The sequence below is a fragment of the Aulonocara sp. 'chitande type north' Nkhata Bay genome, linkage group LG15 (genome assembly GCF_057382095.1).
Source record: "Aulonocara sp. 'chitande type north' Nkhata Bay isolate Kocher_YH1m ecotype deep benthic linkage group LG15, A_spYH_male_GT1.1, whole genome shotgun sequence".
NCBI classification, from domain to species: domain Eukaryota; kingdom Metazoa; phylum Chordata; class Actinopteri; order Cichliformes; family Cichlidae; genus Aulonocara; species Aulonocara sp. 'chitande type north' Nkhata Bay.
In genome coordinates, this window is record NC_141358.1 from 18,193,522 (window position 1) to 18,219,726 (window position 26,205).

At 38.8% G+C, this 26,205-nt stretch overlaps 1 protein-coding gene across 1 annotated transcript; it reads left to right on the top strand.

Annotated features, from left to right (window-relative positions):
* Positions 1-287: 287 nt before the first annotated feature.
* nudt14 (nudix (nucleoside diphosphate linked moiety X)-type motif 14) lies at positions 288-25,291 on the top strand. The gene is made up of 5 exons (XM_086264773.1): positions 288-463; positions 9,393-9,436; positions 15,179-15,243; positions 15,723-16,014; positions 18,342-25,291. The coding sequence occupies exons 1-5, from the start codon at positions 383-385 to the stop codon at positions 18,589-18,591; spliced, it is 732 nt and encodes a 243-aa protein (XP_086120899.1). The 5' UTR covers positions 288-382; the 3' UTR covers positions 18,592-25,291.
* Positions 25,292-26,205: the final 914 nt, after the last annotated feature.

Consider the following 26,205-nt stretch of genomic DNA (forward strand, 5'->3'; position numbering starts at 1 on the left):
GTCTTGCCATCTAACAGGTATCAGAAGATAGCTACATCCTTTATCCTAGTATTATGGGCAGCACTGGTGAGTGACATAGAATGTATAGTGTGCAATATTGCATTGTCCTTGGCTCTTTAGGTTAATCTAGACTAATCATTTAAAGATAACTGGGGCTAAGATGATGCAACAATAAAACATTGTTCTTTTCTTCTTTATTTCACATATATTTATATTGTTATATAAATTTAACGCCATTCATTTCACTCCCCCCTTTGTTGTTCCCTTACTGCCAAGTCTCATGTCCTTTCCCGGCTTCCGTAGGCATTCCTTCACTGTCAGTTAGTGTGCGGGTGACAGACAACAGCGGTGAGCCTCCAAATCTAAGCTCCAAGTGTAAACTATGGAAGAGATTAACAACATTGAAGTGGTTCCGTGCACAGAGTCTGACTATCTAAAGCCGTTCAGGGTGCACTATAGCCAGGTGAGTTATTATTGAGTAATAACGGCTAGTAGATGCTGTTGGATGATGTAGGCTAACCCAACCCCCCCCACCCCCATTCATTTTTTTAGCATAACATGAAGGCTAAGCCGACCTTAAACACAATCACTGACAGCAAAAATTGGCATTACATGCACCACGACGACCTAAAGAGGTCTGTATTTGGTCTGGTTTGAAACGCAGTTACCTCTGTGTTTTACGAGACAGCTAAGCTAACAGGGAGCTATGAGCTACCATGCTAACGGTAGCCTGCTGCTACTGCAGAGGGTTTTTTTCATGGTTTAACAGAGGCACATGCTTTATATTAGAGCGAGGAGATGTAGATGGCTCGAGTTGGTCTTTTTAACGTGAAAAGAGAGGGGTTTTTTTTCGCGCTATTTGCACTGTAAAGACAGGCGAGACTTGTTGATCTCAGCTGTCAAAGTGACCCAGTCTGGTGGGTCTAGTAAGGTCGAAGGTTTTGAAAGTTCAGATGTGTAGAGAGCTAAGTTGCCCAGGCTTGTGTTTGAGCGACACTGAGTAGTTTTTCCTTTTCATATCCTTTCGGGATTTAAAGTGTTATGCGTGTGTTTGTGTTTTATTGACCTGCAAAAATGTGCAGATCATGGACAGAACATTGTGCAGAGAAACATGCTCCTACCTCAGATCAGCATCACTCTTTTGCATTAAGTTTCAATTAAGAAAATATAACTATAAGTCTTTTTGTTAGTATCAACGTCATGCTCCTGTCTTAAATATAAACCATAGTAGATGTGCCTTTATATTCAAACGCTTTAGTTTAATAAGGCTTACCCAGTTATTTTGAGTACCTAAATTTGGTTTTTCAGTTATCAAGCAATTTGAGTCAGCATTATTAAGAGATGCAGAGAGGAAAGGTTGAGATTGTTTGGAGGTGTGCAGAGGAGGGATAGTGAGTATATATTGAACAAAGGATGTTGAATATAGAGCTACCAGGTAAGAGGAAAAGAGGAAGACTGTAATCAGTAAGATTGGACTGTTACTGACCATGCCCAATAAGTTTCCTTAGTGAGGATGAATAGAAAATAAGTCAGTATATTTTTTGCTAATGTGATTACTAATTCTGCTTGTAGGTATTTTTACGGACTCTCTTAGTGGCTCATCATCAATTTTAGGTGTGGAAAAAAATAAGCCTACTTAACTTTTTTAGAAGCACTGCAGTTGTTACTTTCACTGCACCTGAACACATGGGAAAAAACAGGAGAAAAAAAGTATTTGCAAAAGGAAAGCTACTCCTCTGAGTTTGATTGTTTTGAGAGATGTAGCGTACACTGATGAAATGAACTGATAAGCTTGTGAACTGGTTTTGATTCCCATCCCCAATAAAATTTGGTTTCTTTGTCAGTGCCATAATGATATTCACTGTTTCTTCCTATCAGTTACAAATTATTCATTCAGTCATTCATTTAGTCACGCTGTGACTCAGATCATAGTGCCACAGTTATCTCACATTTTTCTGAATATGAATGCAATGCAGTTCAGTGAGGTTGAAATAGCAAGTGCTAATCTCCAAGTCACCTAAAAGAGGGGAAAAATGTTTATGCTCATGTTGATGGGATTCATTTTTTCTAACTAGACTTTGTTATTCCTAGTTAGCATTCAGGTGTAAATATGACTTAATCGTTTCAAACACGTCCTTGCTTTTGCAGCGCTTCTTGTGCAGAGTCAATTGTCTTGTAGGTCGATAATATTTATTATCCAAGGACATAGGTGTCTCAGGGGCTTGCGGGTGCAGTTTTAGTCACTATTCATCCATCCATGCCAGCATCTATCTATGATCTATCCACCTTTAGCTTCTTATCCAGGTGGTGGTAAAATAATTTAGGCAGTGCTGATTATCTCTGACCAAAATCTGATATTCATTTTCATCGTTTACCTCACTGCACTGCTTTATATATGCATCTTAAATATGAGAAGGTCTGGGCTTCCGAAAGTGTCCCCGCCAATGAACTTTGATTGACTTTTTTTAGGTTAGCCATTAATAATTTACTATAAAAATTGTCCTCCCACTAAAAGCAAAGTGTGATGACTGTGTCCCGATGGTCTCCTTGCAAAGTGAGAAGTGCTTCCTTACCCAAACACGGGCGGCAGTCCAGGATGAATTTATTTTTAGGTTTCAAAATATTTGTGCAGTTTCTCTGTTGCTGGGCTATGGATATGGTTGTGTAAAACCTGGATAGTGACTGTGGTGCTGAACTCATTCTTAAAACTTAGGAGCTGCTGCGTTACTTACACAGTAGATTATAAGAGCACGTTAATGACATCTGTTTCATGTAATTAGTACATGCCAAAAAAGACTCTTTTGTATATTTTGTTTTGGAAACAAATGAGAAAAAAGGGCTTTTAATTGGTACTTGCAGTGACAAATTGTGGTTTACATGTATGGAAGCTTCTTTTTTGTATTGTTGTTTTCAGTGTAATCCAAAAACTCAAGTACCATGGTACTCTTTTTGGGAGTTTGTCCCATTTGGGGTACACACCTGTGACAGCAGAGGGGGAAGGTTAAGCCTGTCAAGAGGATGGTGGAACGGCTAAAGACAGCAGATGGACAACAAAAGAGATGACGGGTGGACCCTCTGTGTTTCTCTCTCTGTCCTGCCTTCTCTTTCATTCTCATCATTTCTGCCTTGCACGTCAGGAGGGGCTGTTCAGAGACTCCCCACAAAGGCTTTTCAGTCATGCCGAGGGAGCATCTCTCCCACAATCCTTTTATGTTCATCTGTACATCTTCAGCTTTTGCTATTGGCCATTAACAGAAATCTACTCACACTCACAGCAACACACTCCAAAAGTACATAATGTCATGCATAAGAGACTCTCTGCATCATTAGTGTTTATTGGTGCTTTCTCCAAAGCAGGTGATTGTGCTCTGTTGACTCTGGGAAACCCCTCTTATGTTTGTCGCCTCGTGCTGACAGCGAATCACGAGTTGGTGCTTAGAGCGAGATAATTACCTTCTATTTATTCATTATAATGATTTGAATTATTCATCTAGAATTATGTACCTTGTGCGTCTTTCAGCCAGTGAATGAATATGAGATCTTTATGATCTTGAAGCGCACATTTTCTTACGTGAATGGTTATTTATCTGCTCGTGCTTGAATCACAGCAGTTAACTGATTGCCATAGTGATTATCTGCTTATAAATAAGGGCACAGTTCCAGGAGGATATAATTATTAAAATTATTTGTTCACAACACAATAACAACACGGGTTATCACAGTTTAAACAGTCTAGATTTAATGAATAACGGTTCCATCAATTGTAATTATTTCAAAATTTGATTTTACAGGTTTGCCATGAGATAAATGCGTTAAAGTATTTGATTTCTTCGATACTCTACGGAACTTTTCTTTCACTGAAAACACTATGTCCTTAACATAAGCACTATGTTATGTTCATTTAGACTCAATTTAGGCTAATGATGACAGAAGATAGAACGTTGGTGCACTATGGTCAGTTTAGTTGATCCAGAGAGAGCATCTAGTTTTTGTTCCCCTGTGAATAAGTTCCAGAAACTAACTAAAATCCACCAGAGTTGTCAAAAAAAAAATACATCAATACTGAAATATTAATCAGTTCTAAAAATGTTACTATTGGATACTCAGTTGCAACAGTATTGATACCAACAGTGCTGTCTTGCCTCCTGCAGTTGGCATACAACTTCAAACAGTAGTGCTGGAGACAGATTGGCAGACAACCCTTCCTTCAGTAGCAGCTGAAGTAGTTGACATTCACAACACTTTATAAGGAATTTTGAGAGGTCAGTAAAGCTCCTGTTTCAAGAAGAATGACGTATTGTGCTTGCTTTATGGTACTACTTTTGTGTCTGGTGAGGCTTAGAGTTAGGAACACGGCGGTTGTGACTGCTTTAGCCTCTTGTCTGCTAATTCGTATCACTGACTTGGACTACTCAACCTTGTTCGTGGTGTTTGTACCTTTTGGAACATTTTTAATGGAAGTATCTAAATAAAATAATATGGCTCAGTGTGTGTATGGTACAGACCAGGCAGGAGGTTTGAAGTTCAGTTTGGTGATGGCACTGATGTATACTGGCCTTGATTTGAGGTTTATATACTCTCTGTGGATTTCACTGGAGGACACAGTCAGTTTGTACTTGGAAACTGCGTCCTTGAGAAGAAACTGCACATGCTGGTTTCCCCCCCCCCCCTGCACGTGTAGATGCTTTTTGTTACTTTTAAAACACGTTGACCGTTGTAATGATAGTCCTGCTGCCTTTGTCGAGACAGCAGGGTCAAACAGAGAGACTATAAATGAAACCAGGAAAAAAACTGGAGCGCGCATGATGAGACTCAAAGGGAGCTATTGTATTTGAGGATGGTAGTTAATTTTTTTTATTCTTGCTGCAGCTGTCTGCTTTATAGTCAGCATAGAAGGTGTGTGTGTGTGATGGTTATTAGACTTTAAGCACCTAAAAGATCAAGACCATACATCCCTCCCTACAACAGCCATTCACGTACGAGCCTGTCATTTCGGATGGCCAAAGCCAGAGGGACCACATTAATTTCAAGGTCCTGTGTAGCCTGCTTCTGCTTGCCTTGCTCTCTCTCTTTCTTTCTCTGCCTGTGTCTCTCTCTTTCCCCCCGTGGGCTAATCTCTCTGTCGTAATCTGTGTCGGCCATGATTCTCCATCTCCCCTGGGCCATTCAAGCTGTCCCCGCCTCCCCTCTCTCAGCAAGTGGCCTGAGTAATGAGGGGAACCCCGCCATCTGTGAGTGGTGACAGGAGACTAAAGAGGGAATGTGTGTGCGCTGACACATTCATGCGGTGCAGTTTTACCTTATGTAGTAGGTCACTGCTGGAAGATAAATGTGTTGTATCTACAGTGTTTTTAACAGTAATCATGGCCAATTAATGGTGATGTACTGTAAACAAACCCTATTCGAGGTGTTTGCTAGTCTCTTTGTGGTGCTGTCTGAAATTGCTGACAACATTAAGGTATTTCTTTAATCTTGAAATCCAGATGACTTTTGTTCTTTTTTGCTTTTTTAAATAGAAAGACCTTCTTGGATGTTATTTTTATCCTCACTGTTTCATAACCTTGAGTTTGTGTTGTTACCAGAAATGTCTGTATAGTAGTTGCAGCTTACTCTGAACTGATGGTGCACCTTTCCTGCACATTTCTTCTGCACTGAGCAAATTCAGAAGCCTTTAGATGCATTATTGACCACCTAAGCATTTTTGACTCCTTTTAGCATTTGTTCCAAGAGATCTGAAGGTTTTCTTCTGAAGGTTCAGTCTCTGTCTTAAAATCTTGCTCAGATTCTTCTTGTTTTGTGTTTCTGTACCGGGAGGTTGACCAGGTTGTTCTGGGGGTTCTCGAGATTATTCAGCTGCCTTCACACAGAGGCTCTGGTCCTGTGATAGATCTTGTTTTTGTACTTGGCTGTAGGGCCACTTTAACCATAACCTGCCATAGCTGGAGGACTGGATTATAAAATGCCATTTTATCTCAAAGTATAGCTCTATTGTATATTTTAATGTGTCTGCTGTACAGCAATGCAATGTATAGCCTCAGTTTGACAAAGGCTCAGTTCTGAACAACATGGATGGGTTTAGGGGCCCTAGTGCATGCATTTGTAACCATTTACTTATGCAAATACCCTGCAATTTCCATGTAATACGTTCAGTGATGGCAAAAATACTCCGCCTCAGCAGAGCATTTTCCAGAGCCAAGCATTTTTATAAAGCAACAAGCTACGAGACGTGCATCCCTACCTCAGTCATGACAAAATGATTTATCACACACTCCATCACCATACCAGCTTTGCTTTCATAAGGAGAAGTGAAAGGGCTTGGTTTCATATGATGGCATGTAAAACACATATACCAATTTCTGACATGGAAGGATTTAGTGAGTAATTACACCCGCAGCATGTCTGCAGTGTTTTAATCACATAATATCAGGCCTTTAATAATGGCTGAACATGAGATTATGTATGACTCTCATTGTTCTATCTTTTTTTTCTTTTTTTAGTCACTGCAATTGGAGTAAAAATGTATTTTTATTTACAGCATTTCTGAGTGACTTCATTGCAGTGACTTTTTCACTCTTTCATGATCTTTTGACAGGAATTCCTCTCTTATTTGACACAGAAAATGCCTTCAGTTAATCACTGAGTGTTGCTATCTCAGCTTTAAAATAAAAGTATGCAGTAAAATTGCATATGTAAGTGGGCAGTCTTTTACTTGTGGAGCCAAATAAATGAACATAAATGTTTTATGCTTCCATTTCACACCAAATCAGGACAGTTAATGGTGCATGAACAGAATTATCCTGGCTTGGCTTCATGCTAAGGTCATGTGACTATGACCTCTTACATCATGCGCTGGATGCCGTGTTCTTGCAGTAGCTTGCATTTTGTTGATGTGCATTTTAGTTCCTTTGCTTAGACGCAGATTTACAGAGGGGATAGTAATGTAGTAACACAGCTATTGTACAGCGCAAATTATGATATTCACTTGTCTTCAAAATATTTATCAAGCAAAAGTAATCAACATAAGACAGAACTGTCTCCTAAAATGTGAGTTTTTTTTGGTCTTGTAAATATCATAGTTTTGAGTCGTATTGCTATTTTGTTTGTTTGTTTGTTTGTTTGTTTTTTGGTGAAATCCGTATACCTCTTTATGATTAATTATACCTGGTTAGTTCCAGCAGTCACTTGCCATTTGGTGAAGGAATATACATTTTATCTCAAGGGATTTGTAGTTCCCAGAGAGTCACTGACCAGTTTGTAGGATGGAGAGACTGGGATCTAAGGCATTGTTTTCATTCAGTCATCCATCTTTTTTCTTCCGCTTTATCCCATTTAGGGTCACAAGGAACACCCGGACAGGTCGCCATTTTATCACAGGGCTAACACAGACAGAGAACCACATGTGCTCACATTCATACCTATGGGCAATTTGGAATAACCAGTTAACCTAACCTCACTAACTGCATCTATTTGGAATATGGGAGGAAACCAGAGCACCCACAGAACATGAAAATTCTATACAGAAAGGCCCCAGCCATTTAGTTACTACGCTACAGATGAAACCCTGAATGAATGAATGAACTTTTTAAAAAAAAAAGAAATGAGTAACTGATAATATGGGTGCTAAATAAAGCCTCTTCCTTCCTTCCAAGCTTGCCGTTCTCATTTCTTTCTTCTTTTTTTTTTTTGGGCTGATTTTGTTTGTGGAACATGCTTTGAAAGGAAATTAACTTCCACACAATCAAGTAGTTGTGATTAAACTTTTCCCTTTCAGATAGAAATCTTTAAATTCCATATTGCAGCTTTAACCACAAATCATGTTGCTACAACAGCAGTTATGTTGTCTGATTGAATCAGTGAAATTAGCCGTACCACCTCCCTTTTTCTTGGGTGGTACTGAAAACAGCTCACTAACACACCGTGTGTTGTAGCTGGGATAAGCCTGTTCTAGTAAAATTGTCATCCCTGCGTTTGAAAGAGCTCGTAGGTGGAGAGGAGGTGCAGCCTAAATTTGAATCAAGGCCATATTTCTTCAGGCATAGAAAATGTAGGCCAACTTTACCATATTTAAACAGCACTGGATGCAGAGATAGGAATATGCTAGGTTAATGTGGTTATTTCACACAGGGAGAGCTTGTTGATGGTACATGAACCAATTATTTAAATGACAAGTAAGAAGTCAACCTTTGGCAGCAATGATGGCCTCAGGTCTTCTTGGTAATGATCCTATAAGCTTGGCACACCTTTTCTTTGGAAGTTACTCCTGCTTTTTCAGCTGTTTTCGGAAAACAGACGAAAAAACGCTGTTTTCCATTACTCATGTAATTATAGCTTTGATGAATGTTGTTTTCATCTGCCCGACTTATTCTTCAGTGCCACTGTATTGGCTGAGTAAATGCTGGAAATAGACAAACATTTTGGTATTATTTCACCTTGAGTATTGTAGCATTAGGTCATGCTAGCTTTACACTGGCCTTGCTGTATGTAGAAAGCAGGTTGACCTTGAGCCTTATCCTGACATTTTGACCCATGTAGCTAAATGTAGCTTTAGGAATTCAGTTGATTGAAGCAATGACATGTATTGGCCAATACATGCTAAAAGAAGTGGATATGCCAGTTTTTATATTTTCAAAAAGCAGCAAAGCTTAGAGCATGTAGCTTTCCATTGAACAAATTTGGCTTTATACATTTCGGAACAAACTCCTAAAATCTTTTCCAGCCATTTTTAATGAAAATAATGTAAAAGAAAGGAAACCAAACTTTCAGGATGTTAGCTCATCATTTTACAGATGAGAGTCACATGCCAGACAATGCATGTGTCACAAGCTATAAATTGAAGCCCTGTGATTTCTGGAATATTTTTGTCTGTCTTTTGTGTGGGTAACACACCTCCTTTGCAGCTTGATCATAATTATACAGATGGAAATTTACTGAAAGAGTGAAGCTGCCTGTTATGCCAATGTGCTGATGTGTCCACAGGGCTTTCAAACACAACAACTTCTGTCACTTAAGGGTTTTATTGTTTAGTTATCGGGAATCTCTCTCTGCAATTGTGAGGCAATTGCAAGGCATAAAAAGAAAACACGTTTTTCGTGGTGCTTTTCTTTTGCTTTGCATCTGCAGATGTTTTTATTGGGTGCACTTTTTTCAATAAGACAACATTAATTGTGCAGCAAATATTCTTGTTAACCAAATGAGAGGGGATTTGATATCTTGTCATGCAAGTCATATGAAATAAAACAGGTTATAATACACTGATTGCAAACTGTAGGCACTCTTTATCTTTTTAAACACTTTGATTGATGCAGCTGGAACCCAGCAGTGTTTGAGAATTACTATGAGATCATACTTTTTTTTAATTTATGGTGTTTTATTGTCATCTTATTTCTACGCAGAATGGTACAAAGAAATCGTGGGACTTCATGCGGACCCATGACAGGTAAAAAACACTTTCAATTTACTTTTACTGCTCCTGTCCTTTACTTGCATGTATATTTACTCAATACATCTTATTGGCAAACTAAATGGCTAATAAATAATACCAGACTACACAGAAGAGGTAAGAAAACATTAATGTAGCCTGAAATGAGACCTTGACACACAGCATTGTTATTGTTGAGAAATTGTATAACATACATGTTTATGTCAGGAGAGGTTATTCAATCTCGAGAGCTTGTTTTAAACATAAAGCCGTGCTCAGAAGTTTTCTCATTATTGGCAGTTTTTTTCCATTTGTCGATAATGGCTCTCACTGTGGTTTGCCTGAGTCCCAAAGCCTTAAAAATAGCTTTGTAATCCTTTCCAGACTGATAGATGTCAATGACTTTGGTTCTTACTGGTTCTCAGGTTTCTTTAGATCATGACAAGATTTGTTGCTTTATAAGAATTCATAATTTCACAAGTCGGAGCAATAACATTTTTAACGTCACTGGGATAGACTCAGTTTTGGGATTCCATTTCCGAAGTTTAATGTTAGATTGCTTTATTCATTCCAAAACCTGTTTTGATGTGTGTTTAGCATCATTCCAGTTGTGTGCAAGTTTCAGTTGTCTAACTGTTGAGTAAAGCTTTAAGAATTTGGAGGTAGTTCTCGTTTTTGATTATTACATCCACTTATGCAGTGTATCAGTACTACAGGCAGTAAAACAACCTCAGAGCAAGATGCTACCACCACCATGCTTGGCAGTCGGTCCAGTGTACTTAAGTTTAAAAGCCTTTAGTCTTCCACACATACCTCTTGTCATTCTGGCTATGTAAAACGGCAGTTTCCAGACCATGGTAGGCTTAAGCCTTATTGGTTCCTAGATTGCTCCTGAACATCCAAACCAATTTCCTCTCATCTGACTTCTCTGGTATTTTTACACCACAATGATCTGGTTTCTCTTAAAAATGCATTGTATTTGGAGGATCGTCAACCTTAACACACCTTGTTTTGAAGAAAGCAGTGCCATGCAATTATACAGGGAAAGTGGCAATAAATGTCTGAACTTTAGTGGGGCTCTGTAAGAGAAATATCACACATTTGCGTCAAAGCCGTAATTCCAACTCGCAGTCTGCCATAATGCCCTGAGGTAAGTCTCGGGTTATTTCAGCCCCATTTTGTTCTCCTAATGACCCCAAAGAGAAGTTCTTCTGAAAAATAGTGCCACAGAGGGAAGAAGCAGTAAACCCAAACCTGCATTTCTCTACCCCATGTGGATATTGCGAAACGGGTTATTCCCCGTGGGGCATATATCAAATAGACCCTGGATTGTTTTGCATTTTTGTGCAAGTGTGCATAGCATTTTCTTCTCAGCAGGATGTTGTCTTTCAGAAGAACTAGATAAGATTTGAAAGACAGATTTTTTTTTTATCAAAGGCAACATTAGACTAGAAGAGACTGTAGTCAGAATGCTATGAGATGCGTTATTGAATACATTTTTTTCAGCTTGTTTCTAAAATTCTTATGAAGATGAGTTTGTGGCGACGTGCACAGTTATTCATCTGCTTCATAAGCATGCACATTTACCAAGATTTGCGGTTATTTGATAAGTGGCCTCCTGGGGAAATTACAGTAGTTAATAGAAATTTCATTTACCAAGATTATTAAAAGGTCTTGACAGTACTGCATAAATAAATACAATTAAACTGTAAGGTTAACTGATAACCTGGGTTTTCATGATATTTCATGATGTTTCAGGGTGTATCTGGTTCACAGTCTTTGCTTTTAGCTTCTTCTGAAGGATCCCAAGGGTTTTCCCTCACTATGTGGATTATCCACCTATTCACATGTATTCCACATGTTATGGATTCATCTTCTTGTTGGACAGGCCTCACCTCTTAAGGCCTGTCAATATTTAAATATTGTGACAATTGGTTGCTACTGGACATTCCAGGCTCTATTTGCCTTGTTAAGCCTTTAATGCATTTGCCACCCATGTGTTTTTCAATCGACTGCTGCATATCCTTTGCTCTCATTGGTAGTCACTTCGATTGCTCTAAGATGGGAAAAATTTACCTCTGTACCTGTCCATATCGTTTTGCCCGGGGGTTATTTCTCCCGTTGTCACTTGAAATTGCTCAATGTAATTGATATTCTATGGGCTCTGATTGCCACACAACTGCTAATAGCTCCGTGTGTGGATATTGCCTTAGATATAGTACTTAACTCTGCACAAGGGGAACAATTTACTCTCAGTGTAAATACGACAGTTGACTGTAAAATGTTCAGTGGCTTTTGACTTAGAGGTGCAGATCGTCAATGCAGGAGCCAAAGATTCTGGAAGTACATGCTTCATTAGCTGCCACTTATCTAGAGCAAGTGCTTACTTTGTTTGCACAAGCAGGGTTTGACCTGAAAACTACAAAAACACATGAAACTGAATTGCTCTTCCATGGGACACATTCAGACACAACAGCACAAATTACTTTATAGGTGAGTCATGGATGACAACAAACTCTGCAACATTTTTAACAGAATTAGTATCTGAAGAGTATATAGTTTTACCTCTTTAACTTATTTAAGAAACTGCTATTTCTATAGAGCTTGGAGAGCGTTAAAACTTTACAAAGCTAACTGAAGTTTGCATATTGCCTTCTGAGAAAAGCTACCTGACTGTAAAATCACACTTGACTGCGTGGAAATGGTTTTCCAAACAAGACAAACATAAAAACTACACTCTAAACTATAATTTAGATCATTCATACTTATGGGACATCAGCTTCATGTCCTTCTTTGCCTGTTTTTATATATGTGTATTAAGATGCTTGCTGATAAACCTTTGGAAATAGGTTTCTCATTGCACAGGTGCCATTCTTATTGGTTTGTAGTCCTTATTTATAACAGAAAGCTTCACATAATGAATCTGAGAATAAAAGACGCCCAGAGGCAACAGAAAGGCAAGGATAAAAATAAAATGATTACTGTGTTAAACCCTTGTTTGTTTGTTTGTTCTAATGCATTTTAGCTTGCTGTAAGTTTTATTAGTTCGTAATGTGGCTCTGTTTATATCAATAAAGAATTTGCATCTTATAATTCATTTAAAAAAACATTTAAAAAATGTAATATTACGACACTTGACTCATTTAAACCAAAGCTGGTAAATGAAAGAAGGGATGTGGTTATGTCCTTGGCTCCGATCTGACAGCAGAAGATGGATTGTGTAGCCTTTAACCCATTTTTTTTTTCTAGTGGGACTTGGGCCAAATAATAATATCCTTAAACCATAAGCTTTCTACCAGTAGTCACCTTAGTCCTGCGTCTCATACGTCTGCCTTAACCCAGATTTCCCGCTGTTCAGCCAGATGCCCCAGAGAGAAAGCTTAACCGTGCATGAAAAGTCCTGAGTGTCTGTTTAGCCTGCTTCTTGGTTTAACTGTTAGAGCTCCTTTTTTTCACCAGGAAGCAGTAGAAGAGCAGTAATGGTGTGTAACAGCACTATAAGACCATGACTTGCCACAAGGGACAGCTCCAATGCCTCAGGCCTGTGACCCACTTTTTGTCTACATCCTCCTCACTTGTGTCTTGTGAGGTGATATTGCCCTACAGCGCAGTCTTCTCGTGTATATCTGCAATCAGCTTCAGCAATATCAGTGTGAAAAAGAAGCTCTAGAAAGATGCAAGGGAGGAGGTGAAAATGGCTGTTCTGTGTTCTCAAGGTGAGAGCAAACAATGGAGTATGGCGAAAGGAGCTGAATAGATAAGTCGCAGAGTTTGCTCACTGGATCCAGATATGAATCAAAGGCTTTTTAATCAGTAATAGAAAGATGGTTGACCTTTTTCTGAAGCTGTTTTCAGGGCCATGAGATGGTATATTTTATGCAAATTTATAAGGATTTATAAGTTAACCCCACAGTTAATTCCAGCTTTGATTTTAACTTGTTATTGCTGGAAGTGCAAGTTCAATTCTGCAATTTTGAACACAAAAGTGTTTTGAAAAAGGACCCAACAAAGCAGCAAGCATGTTTGAATTTGTAAAAATGGCAGTTAATGGCTGTCATAGTTTACAGGCCTGCTTGCTGCTACATTTATTACCTGGTGTAGTCTCCTTTACCTTTTTTATTAACTTTAAGTATGCACAGTAGAGGTGTTTTTAATGACTTTTTAATCGGTGTGTGCTATGATCTGTGTTTGTACCAATAAAAGTGAGGTCTGTAGTTACTTTTCCTTTGATTTAATGCACACTGTAGGGACTAGACATTTGTTTTCACTGAAGGTTAAATGAGGTAGTGGATTCAATAAAATAAACTAAAAAGGGAATGATCCCGTTTTTAAGAAGGATTAACCAGTCAGCTGACATTACACATGTTTGAAAAGGCAAAACTGAAAATCTAAAACGCAAACAGACATTAACCAAGTATCAGCCCAGGAGCTGCAGCTAGGTGTTGTACCAGCAAACTCTTGGTTCCTTCTTTCCATGGGAAAGACAGGGCAGGGCTTCCTGCTGCCTCAGACGCATCCGCTTTCCCAACACAAACCCCAGGCCTCAAGTCGCCACAAACAGCAACAGTCAGACTCTCACACACATACACACAAACACACTCGAGCGGTGACCCACCTGTGCCTATAGAGCTCTTTGGGTGCCAGTGGCGAAGCATATCATGCTGACCTTCCTTCTATTTTATCTCCATATCCTGCTTGTTAAGAGTCATTGTGAATATCAGCAGTGAAGCAAGACTCTTATTTTAGAAAACTGTTCATTTTGGCAGACCATTTTATTTTTAGTGGCATGTTATTTTTAGGTCTTTGTAACAGGAAATGTCTAATACAAAGGTTAAGTCAGGGGTATGATCGTTCCGTTTGTTTGTAGGTTATGATTTTTGTTAAACACTGAGATGTGTGTCTCCCTGAATGACACAGAACTACATAACATTTTGTATATTTCAGTTTCTTTTCCCCAACTTTCTTTTTAATGTTAGTAAGGGTGGATTTTCTTAACATGGGCGTCTCAGGCAGATGGCTTTTTTTTTTTTGCACAGAAGCCCCACACACCTGCTTTTCACATCTTCCATTTGTGAAGGGTAACCAATTGGACGAAGGTTTATTTAAATGGAGAGTCTCTGAAACAACTCGTTTCAGACAGAGGATGAACTGAAGGACTAAGACCCAGTAGACGATTAACCAGGATTAATTATAAACTGCAGAATCAAGTAAAACTACTTTCAAGTGGATGAACATTGTAACGGAAACCAGACACAATGAAACACAGGTATGATTGTTTAGCCTCAGTCACACAGACATAGCGACGAGAAGCCCCCCCCTCACCAAGTAGCATCTTGCATTAAGTTTAAAGTCATGACATTGCTTGTGTCGTGCAACAGCTGTGATGTCACTATTTATGGTAGCTTTATACTGGTTTTTGAGAATGTGCCAGGTAAAGAAATTTGGTAGAGTAGTAGTTTTTACCAGGCGGTCTTTTGTTTTCAGGAAGTCTAAGTATTGGTTGTCAACTGGCAAAAACCAGCGTTTGGACCCGACGCTTGACCACCTTTATACATGAATCCAGGGTTCTTTGACTTGTGCATGTTTTAGACTGGTGATTCCATCACAAGGGATTTAAAAAATGGTTCACCACTGACTTATTGCTCTCTTGAACTTGACGTCACTGCACCAGTGATGTGTCATTTTGGCAGGTAGAAAACATGTCCTTTGAGAATAACATTTGTTTAACTCTGCCTTTCTCCCACACCCCAATGTCTGCAGTGTATCTGTGCTGATCTTCAACACCACCTCACACTGTTTTGTCCTCGTCAAACAGTTCCGTCCAGGTAAGTTTTCTTTTTCTGTGTTCACAAAGTGGCACACCAAAAACACTGCAGTACAGTTTATTCAATTTCATTATGTTCACCAATCTAGATTAAGTTTGGTATACATCCTATGGACATCCTGTGCATACTTTTTATTCAAATGAATGGAAGTAACAATACAGACTCATAAATAGACTGCAGGAGGTCCCATTACGATGCAACCTAGCCTCCTTTGTTAGTAGTCACCAGACTTTTCCACATTGGCGTTTATTAAATTCAAGGACACCTGGGCACTGATTTATTTGTTTTGTCCGTTTGTTTTGCCATTTTTTTTAAGTATTTATCTGCAGTGCAAAATGGGACTTTATTTTAAACCTTGAGCTCACGATAGAATTTATCAGACAATAAATGTTTAAAGATTGAAAAGTAGCCATTGCAGTTAAAATGAGCTTTTTTTACCCGAGTGTATTGGCATTTTCTTCCATTTCTCCCACCATCAGCTGTATACATGTGTGAATGGGAAAAAGCCAAGACGCAGCCACCAAAGTCTGCTGAAAAAACCGAGGAGGGTGCTGCAGAAGCCGCGACGGAGTCTCAGGAGGGCCAGTCAGCCTCAGAAGGGGAGAGCTCTTCTCAGTGGCTGCCTGCCTCTGCGGGGGTCACCTATGAGCTCTGCGCTGGCCTGGTGGACAAACCTAACCTCTCTCTGGAGGAGATCGCCCGCCAGGAGGTGCTGGAAGAATGTGGCTACGATGTGCCAGCTTCCAAGCTGAAGAAGATTACTTCTTACAGGTTAGTTTTTTGGGTTTATTGCGCATAATTCAAAAATAATTTACAGCTGATGGTTTGTGTTAGGAGCACTCGGTCAAGGTCAAGGTCTTTTGTCAAGTATCAACTCAAATCACAGGAAAGTCTCAGTGCAATGTTTTTCATTATCTTGTGTATCTTATCTACTTTAGTCACTCCCACTGGATTTCTTGTCCCTTAACAATTAATTTCCTATTGTCCTATTTTGTTATAATTTCCTTTAATTATACATTCTGAACTTCCTTGTGCAGCATTTACTAGGAAATAACCTACATTTGCAGTGTTTCAAACTTTTAAATGATATATACTGTAGATTATTGGAGCACACACACAAAAACTCCTGTCTGTTGGAAAGGCTTGGGAAAGCTTTATGGATGGATTTTAAAAGGTGCCAGACTGAAAGTGTTAGTCAAATCATGTGTGCAATTTTCCTGTGTGATGATCTGCCAGTGAATAGCAAAACCAGTGCTCCCCTTATCCTGAGCACTGGGAGTAAAGTGAGTTCTCAAAATTCACTTGGAAAATAAAGTAAGAAGACTTTTTTTTAAAGACTTAAATAACCAGGCAAATATTATAACTGTTTGCCATTTTACTCTTTCAGCTAATAGGTACAGCCATTGAAAATGAGCTTAGTCTATAAAAGCTGTCACTGTTGGATTGGTATATGATTGTTTATTAACCTCATCTAAATGAACATTTTTCCACTTATTTTTTCACTAGCTGCGTGAACATGATAGGTTAGATTATATCCCAGCTGATATGTAGACAGGGCTAATATATCAGCCAATATTAGCTGACATATCTGTATCTGCTTTAACGGACAATAAATAAAAATGTAAAAACATAAAGACGAGAAAGGAGGAACACCCTTCACAGCCATGCTAGTGGTGTTGATGTTACATAGATTATCCACCAGAGGGCACTCTACAACATTCCTGTTGGCAATACTTGTTTGGAAACGCAACAACTCTCTCATCCGAGAGTTGGGCAGAGCGTAAACGATTAGTCCATCACTAGTTATGACACTAAAACAAGATTATTTTTAAACTGCATTATCATAATATTTTAGACTCATAAATACACATAACCAATCCATTTATGCTTCATGTGTTAAGGCTATATCGTATTTTTTTTCAAATCACTAAATATCGGTATCGATATGGGTCTTAAAATCATATATCAGTCTGGCTTTAGGTCGGATCATTCTTTGCTCTATATATGAATGTTTCTTGCTGTGATTTGGTGCTCTTTCACTAGTTTAGTCTGTAAAAATGAAAAAAGTGCCTGACAATTACCCTTACAGTGGTTTAATAGTGCATTAACACTGTTTGGCAGTAGCTCAGAAGAGCACCTACTGATCAGAAGGTTGGTGGTTTGATCCCTGATTGCTCCAGTCTGCATGCCCAAATATCTTTGGGCAGGATACCAACCCCAAGTTGCTCTCCAATTGATTCACAATCCAGTGGATGCACAATCTGATGCTTCCATTGGATTGTGAATGTTAGAAAGGCATAGAAAAATTGCTCTTATGAATGGGTGAATGATGCATGTTGAATAAAGCGCTTTGAGTGGTCAAGTAGAGAGATTTATAAGAACATTACTTAACAGTCTTTGTGACAGTGCAGGGTTTTTTGTATGGTTTGTTTTTTTGGGGGGGGCGCGGGGGTTGGAGGAAGTTCTGAAATTATAAACTAAAAGTGCACAATTTATATAAGTGACCTGGAAATAAGCATTAGGCAAGTCATCCATCTTTGTCCATGTATTATTAGCTGAGTAGAGCTTGAAGCGGCAGTGAAAAGACCCAGGAGACGAACAGTCCCACATTAGACAGCAGCAGCTGGACAGCTTTGAGTGATGACTCTCATAAGGACGCTTTTGATATAGCTTACACACCACCTCCAGCTCTGTTGGTGTTGTCTACGACCATTGTTGTGTGTAGGCTGCTTCCATTATACAGACGGGGATCACCTTAACCCTCATAACAACTATGAGGGTGTTTCTGACAGAAGTACTCAGTATACTGAAGCGCTCTGCTAATAGCAGGCAACCTGAGGGCACTGTCGCCTGCGGCAGAGATTTAATATTTTATTGAAATGCTAAAGAATTTATTGTTTTTACACCATATGGGGTTTTTTTTATTATAAAGAGTGAAAGACAGATTTACAGAATTCATATGTGACTTTGTTGAGTTCTTTGTTTTGGTCTCTAAGAGTGTTGTGTTGATACTGAAGCACCAGCACAAGACACTCAGCCCTGTTTAAAAATGAAAGAAGATGTCCTTTTAGATTTTTTATTTTTTGTCTCTCCTCCAGGTCGGGTGTCGGTGTAACCGGTGCCAAGCAGACCATGTTTTACGCTGAGGTGTCCGATGACAACTGCGTCAGCCCAGGTGGAGGTGAGCCAAAGGAGGGAGAGCTTATCGAGGTGGTCAAAGTCCCGCTGCACGAGGCCATGACGTTTGCCTACGACGAGCGTATACCCAAAACCATGGGCGTCATTTTTAGTTTCATCTGGTTCCATAATAACATGTCTCCTAAGTACAAGATCTCCACCAATGTGTAACTAGTATTAAAATAAGCCCTCTTTCTACAATTTATTCCAGATTAAATCAAACACTGGCCCAGCACACTCACTCCTCCCCTTAAGGCTCTTCATCCTGTATTGCCTTTTTGCTTATTGGTACATGATGAAGGGTGGGCCCCTTGTCTTGTTGCCAGCTGGTATCTTTAAGGTTTGTCCTATTAGCTTTTTTAAAAAGACAATTGTTTTATGTGGTCCTAGTGTTTTTCCTAAATACAAATATGCCATAGCTGGTTGTCACTGGCACTTTTTCTCTTCTTTTTATACGTAAATCATTCATTTACTGTGCCATTTGTTATCAGTGGCTGCATATCACAGATTTCATTTGCCTGCCCTTAATTAAAGGAATGCTCCACTGTTTTTTTTAATTTTATTTTAATGTAGATATTAAATATTATCTACATGTTAGTGTTTTTAAAATCAAAATTTGGTTGAGAAAAAGGCCTTTAAAGTTCTTTAAACTTTTTCTCCATTGCTAGTTGCTTTAGTAAAGAGAATTTAAAGCTCCAGTATATATGATTTTATAATACTGTAACAATATTGTATTTTCTATTATTATGTGGAAATGCCTCAAAACCAGATTGGAGGCCACTGAAAACCACTGTTCGACTAAATTAAACCCAGTTTCAAAATTATTTGTGGTCAATGCACTGTATTTCCGTTTTCACACATTTTCGCACATGATGAGAAGGCTTGCAAGTGAAAATATTCCTCTTTCTCACCTCTGCTACATTAAACACGGCTGTCAGTATTCATGATTAACCTCTAATGTGCCGCTGGTTACCTTCAGTTTGCCAGCATTTCCACTGAAATCTTGAAAGCATTTTTGCTTTCCTGAAAAAGTCTGACTGTGACAATGCAAAGCACATATACAGTAGCTACTTTTTGCACTGTTTATAATGTAAAGATAGATAGATGAGGTTACAAAAAAACAGTGGAGTATTCCTTTAATCCATGATCCAGTAATGCAAAAACTATACTAGTCAATCATGGGGCCTTGTAATGATTGGGGTATTCAGGGATGCCCCATTTAAGTTCTGAATCATAGCCTTCAAGCAATACTTACCTAAGTACTCCAGGCTGAACAATCGTAGTATCATTGAAATCAGCCCTTATCCTTTTCATCAAATTCTTCGTGAAGTCAAACCAGTTAACATTAGCAAACACTTACCTCTGCGCAGAGGGCCTCAGTTTAATTAACTCAATTGCGCTGAAGCACGATCGTGATTAAAAGCAGCCTATTTGTAGTTGGAGACACTTAAATCCACTTCTGGTGACATCTTCACACTGCCGTGTTACAGGCGTTTTCAAGCCTGTAGCACATCAGTGGAGTCTCAGACAAACAACAGTTTGTTTCGTTTTTTATTTTGTATGTTTGTTTTTTAGAGTTTTGGAGGAACTCAAATGTATACTGTTGCGGACATGATGTCTTAAGGCAGTAGCCTCTATTTTTCTGATTTTTAGATTGTTTATTTTTTGCACACAACATCAAAGTTACATTATGAACCCATAAATCACATCAATATTAATTAGAAAAATGTTCAGAAAATGTAACCCATGTGAAAGTCTGATTTTTATAATAATTCATTTGCAAAACTCACATGCTGAAAACCATTAATGCACAAACCTGCTCTGTCTCTTATTGTATGCTTCTGTACACTACATGCAATTCACACTTAAGTACCTGCTGTAAACATAACATTTATTAAAAGTTGATTGGAGAATGCTTTTCAGTTGTCACTTATAGGCCTAGAGACTAGTCACCGAACTGTGTATTCCCTGACCAGTTGGTGAGTGATTCCTCGATGTTGTTGCCTTTTTTGTGATTGCTTTCATCGCTAGCAAATTGTTGCAGTCGCCCTTAGTTTTCATGGAAGACACGGAGATGAAAACACTAATTGACCACCAAGAATCTGAGAAAGAAAAAGTGGACTACATCCTGGACACTGGGAGTGGTCCCCTTCAAAGTAAAAGTTGTGCCTTACCGTTTACACCAACATCTTCCAAAAACCACAACTTTTACTCTGAAGACCAAGACTATCCATTTGTGTTTACATTGGACTCTTCACAGTTTCAGTACCACTTTTCGAACAGTTTTCAGGTGTTGGCAATATGTTACACACTGTACTGTATACCTCTCTGTAGCCGATTTCACCTCACAACTAGCAACAGCCTCTAGCAACCACTCGCCTACTGATTAAGAAATACCCATTTTTCCCTAGTGACCAATTATTACCAACAAGCCACTGACTGGTCTCTTGTCAGCAGCCTATAGAAACCTTAACAATCAATGGTTGCTGGAGTGACCAGTGGTTGCCAGGCTCCTGCCAACCAGTCTCTTGACTTGTATGACTGGACCCTTAATGGTTGAAGTGGAAAGGGAGGAGCCGGTGAACAATTTTCCACCAGTAGGAGCAGGCTAAATAGTCGCTGCGCACTATTTAGCAAAAAGCAACCTGTTTTTTTTAGGCAGTGGATCTGCATTCGTAGCTTGGGTTGTTTTAGTGTAGGCAAAACTAGTTTTAGGTCAGTGATTTGTAACTTGTAATGCTGCAAGTATTGCGACAGTTCGAGCTACCTGCTACTATAGTAGTTCTCTGAGTGAACAGCTTGCCATGTTCAAGTTGAAATGACAGTACCCTGTCAAATGTCACACCCTACACAAGTAGGTACTTGGTTTACTACATCAAAATTAATATTCATAAGTATCAGAAAATGAGACGCACCTCTGAACTCACAAAGTGATTCTCAACAGCAGCTTCTTAAAATCTCAGGTCCAAATAGTCCAATCTTTGATTATATTCAGAGTGGATCTCTGAATGTGATGATGACCAGCATGTCTGTTACTATATTTTCACATTTCAAAATCACTTGCAGCTTCACTAACTAGGCAAGAAAGTTATCACTAATACTATAAAATGTTAGTGTTTTTCTTCACTCAAAAAGGGCTGGTACATCATTCATTATTTAATATGTGAGGAAGAGAACCACCCACCTTGTAGTTTTGTTAACAAAAAGTACATATATAGATGTACAAAAACCGAAGCAAAGCCAATACTGTCTTAAAAAATTCACCTTCAAAGACACATTTCATTATATTAACATTAGTACAGTAATAATAATAAGAGAACTACATTTGAAACAACCATTAATAGAGCTGAAATCCTTATGGTGCACCTGCAGAAATGTTTTTTTTTAACTTCAGAAATGCAATGACTGAGTACAGATAGTGACAACAAGCTTAAAGTAATGCAGTGTAATATAACAGTAAATCCTATATTATATACAGCCACATTTCTGTACTTATCTCTGTAGTTTGGGGGGAGAAAATAATATTACTACTAGCATTACAGACAACATTGTCCAAAATCAGCACCTCTCTGAAAGAAGAGCACTTTCAGCTTTAGCAGCCAGGTGCGCATATGAATAAATACTCTAGGTTAATATGAACAATCAGTCTAGCATTTTTTTAAATGCTTTTCAAGCACCAAGAACAGCTGACAATCAAAAGTTCAACATTAATTTTTCTTTAAACCTTATGCTTCTTATTCACTTGGTTTATGTCTATGTTTGTGAGGCTCTTCTCCTCTACATACTAAGAAATCAAGCAGAGAGAAGAGCATAACTTTTGGGCATATCCCTATAAGTGTGTCATGGAGCCACCTGAAATTCCGTCACCCGCGCAGATTAAAAAAATCAAAGGTTGTATTTTATTCCACACACTGACGCAAACATTTGGGGAGTAACTTCCACCCAAATAGCTTAGAAAAATATGCATAATCCTAAAGCCATAAATATAATTTGTTGAGCTTCTTTGTCCTTCGTCAACCATGGATTGTTCCTCGATGTGCGATTGTAGAGTTTGCTCAGACTGCTTGAAACATTTGCTCAATAGGTTCATATTTTCTCTCTCAAATGCATTTACTTTTGTGAGCGTGATATCGGGACACTTTGGAAAAATGTGGAAAGCACCTTTGGAAAACCATGAGATTACTTATTAGTGTTACACATTGTACCCCTAACAAGACTGCTGTATGCTGCCTGACCAAGACAAATTTCAGTATTTTGCATTGATGACAACGTGCACTTGCCGTGGGCTTGTTTCTGTAAGGTTAGGGAATACCCCAGCATTTATTTCCATCCAGAGTTCTATTAGGATTTTCCAAAGGTTTCATCATTGATGATGGGAGAGTCAGACTGCTGTATAAAACCTTCTTCAGCAAAGATTCTCAGTGTGGATAAAGCGCTCTCCAGTCTGCCGTACCCCTCGAACTTCCCATTCCCATTATTGGGAAAAACCTAGTAATTCAGCGCCTCACCCATGCTCGAGGTTTCTTCCTGTTAAATAAAATGAGTTTTTCCTTCCAAGTGGCCAAGTGCTTGCCCTCTGTATTATTTTAGGCTCTTTACCTTACCTTACCTCAAGCAACTCGAGGCCACCAATGTTGTGATTTCGCAATATATAAATAAAATGGAAGTTAATTGACTTCAGTAGCTTCAGGTTGTCAGCTGACCTTTTTCTTGGGGCACGTAATGTTCTCGAACCTAAACCTGACCAACTGAAGCAACTTCAGGTCATAACGCTGATCCCACAGGATGTTGTGTGGTAGGCATTTCACCTGCCTGTTCTTCCCCAAATATTCCCATCAATCTGATGACCTTTTTCCATTGCTCCAGAGTCTGATCTTCATGCTCCCTAGCAAATATAAACCTCATTTAAGCCACGTTTTCTTAAAGCAACGTAGCTTCCATTGAGCTCTCAGTGTGCACTTAGAAATATTTACCTTCACTGTTAAACATATCCTTGATTTCTGCTGTTGATCTGTTTTAGTAGTTTCACCATGTAGGCCAATAATTTGACCGTTCTGAAATGGACTAATGGCTTTTCCACAACCGCAGAATATCTTCAAACATGGTTGCTTGAGAACTGCATTGGTTAGTGTTGGATAATCTGTTAGCAAAAACATATTCATTACTGCAGTAATAGACTTTTATGTGTTTCCTTAGTTACATTCAGATGTGACTTGTTTTGGCCAGACAGTGTATTATATGTTGTAACATCATAAATTGCTGTTAGCTTTCAGAAGTTACTCAACACTTCTGCAGTCCCATTTCTCTCATATGACAATCGTACAGCCCTTTGTTTGTTTTTTTAAGGTCAAAGTGGATCTCAGCACTTGTTGTTTGGATTTCCAATGGTGCTCACAGTTTTCCATTGTCTTGTTCTCATCTAGTATGGTGGCGTATAATAGAAGTATCACACTTGTGTCTAGAAATAACTCATGAAATGTGTTAGCCATGAGGATTCAAGGCTGGAAGAAAAAAATATTTTTAGAAATGTGTTTTACCAGTGTTTGCTTCTGATTTGGCTCAACACAAAAGCCATTTTAACTTTAAGGCCAGTCTGTAACTTTTAACGTGCCTGTCAAAAGTGAAGAGCTGCACAGTGACTTCTCTTTAGGCTGAAATAGATTTGTTTGTTTGTTTGTTTGTTTCAGGCAAGTATTATCAGGTGATTATTTCCTAACACTTTCCCTTCTAGTTGTTAAGAGTATTTGGTGAACATTGCTGAGGATTTGCAGCAGCATTATGACTCACTGACTGAAAATAAAAGTACCGTCCATGCGGGTGAATAGCAGCTGCAAAGTGGGAAGGATCGTGTCAGATGTCTGCTAATGTGATTGATTGGTGCAGAGAATTCGGTTGCCAAAAGAAGCACAAACAGAGTGGTAGCACTTCAGGTTCAGCTGGTTCGGCCAGCTTCAGCCTGTATTTGAGTTATTTTAGTTTTGTTTAGCCTGTGGAGTCAAAACGTATTACGTATTCTGTGTTATCAGGCCTGCTGTTAATTTTGTACTTAGGATTTTTTTTCCCCATTGATTTTTTTTTTTAATCAGCTTTTGTGTAATCTTATTTAGTTAGAAACAGCTGTGTGTTTCTGTGTTAAACACACATCTTTTGAGTGTAAAGGCAATCTCTGAGGTCTTTTTTTACTAATTCAACACTGGTGACTAACATTATTCTTGGAGACTTATAGGAAAAGTTTCACAGTTTTGGAGGAATGTGGTTATTAGCCCTTTTTTTGGCGGAAATTAATTGCAGACTGATGACCTGTCTGGGCAGTTACAGGGATAAGGACTAGAAACAGAGGAAAACCCTGACACAATGCTCCCAATAGTCCAGGCCTGGGACCACCACACACACACACACAGATCTTTTTTTGCATTTAATGCAAAATATAGTAATCACTATACTACGGAGCAGCGAACACGAGACGTCAGAATATGAGAACAGATTCTCTTCTAAACTGTGAAATGTTTTCTTCACACTTCTGTGTAACGAACAGGATATCGTGTCCAGACTTGAGTTGAGTTTTGCTGTTTTCACAAAAAAACATTTCAGCCATCTTTTTTTTTTACTTGTCACATCTGAGAGAACATTATGCATTTACGTTATTCAAGTCGTTTTTGCTCAGTTTTTAACTACAGTCATTATGTCTTTGGCTCCAGCACCTTCAAACCGTGTACCTGCACAATGCAACCAGTACATCTACTAGATGTACTGGTTGCATTGTGCTCTCTGTGTAGACACTCAGTTAGCTTTGGCTTGCTGATAATTGCTGGCTGCAGCTCAACTTCATTGTGTCGGCGCCACAGTGTCAAAAAAGCAAATAAGCACGTTTCGTCCGTTAACTGTCCCTTTAGGTCTACCAGTGCAACAAGCCTAACCTGCCCCTCTGCGACAAATCTAAACACATTTTTGACAGTTTAGAGTGAGCTTGCAGACTGTGCTACAGGTAAGCCATATGCTACTTGTATTTAATATACAGGAAAACTCATATTTATGGTAAGCAAATGACTGAGTATTTCATTCTTGCCTATGCTGGATTTTCAACCATTTGCCCAGCATTTCTACCTCCATCACTCAGGCACACAACAAAGGTGTTTTGTGTCCGTTTGCTTGACCCTAAGGTGTTGAAATTCTCAAAAACAGATCAATAACGTGGGAACCCAGTGGTTCCCTGTCACAAAACACTTCATTCATCAGTACTTTTATAGCTGTACCCTGCCCCCATGGCTATGCTGTAATTGCTTCTTCAACTGTGATTGTTTTTTTGTTTTCTTTTGTTAAGGGTTCGTGCACTGTTTGACAGTCTCTTACTGTATTTTTTGATGATCTGAACAGCAGAAAATACATTTAAAGGTGCTATGTGTAGTATTGAGTTATTGAAGAAGGTGTAGTACTGTTGATGATTTTGTATTAAGTCCAAGACTAAGTCACTTTTGCTTCTTAATTAGCAGACTGGTAGCTGAATATTCGGAAGCAACAGAGGCAGTGAAGGAGCTCAGTGACTGTATGTTGTAGCACATGTTATTCTATTAGGCAGTGAAAATCCTACACATACTACCTTTAAGTGAGCAAAGTACTCTTTTTCTTATGGTAAAGACATAAAGAAATTTGTCCAGTTGTGATTTTTTTTCTTCCCTTTTTGGTGTCTTAAACTGAATTTGTGTTTTTAAGAAAATATTTTCAGAAAAAGGTACAGGTATGAACATTGCATATTTATGAATTTATCATGTATTTTATGCTTTATTA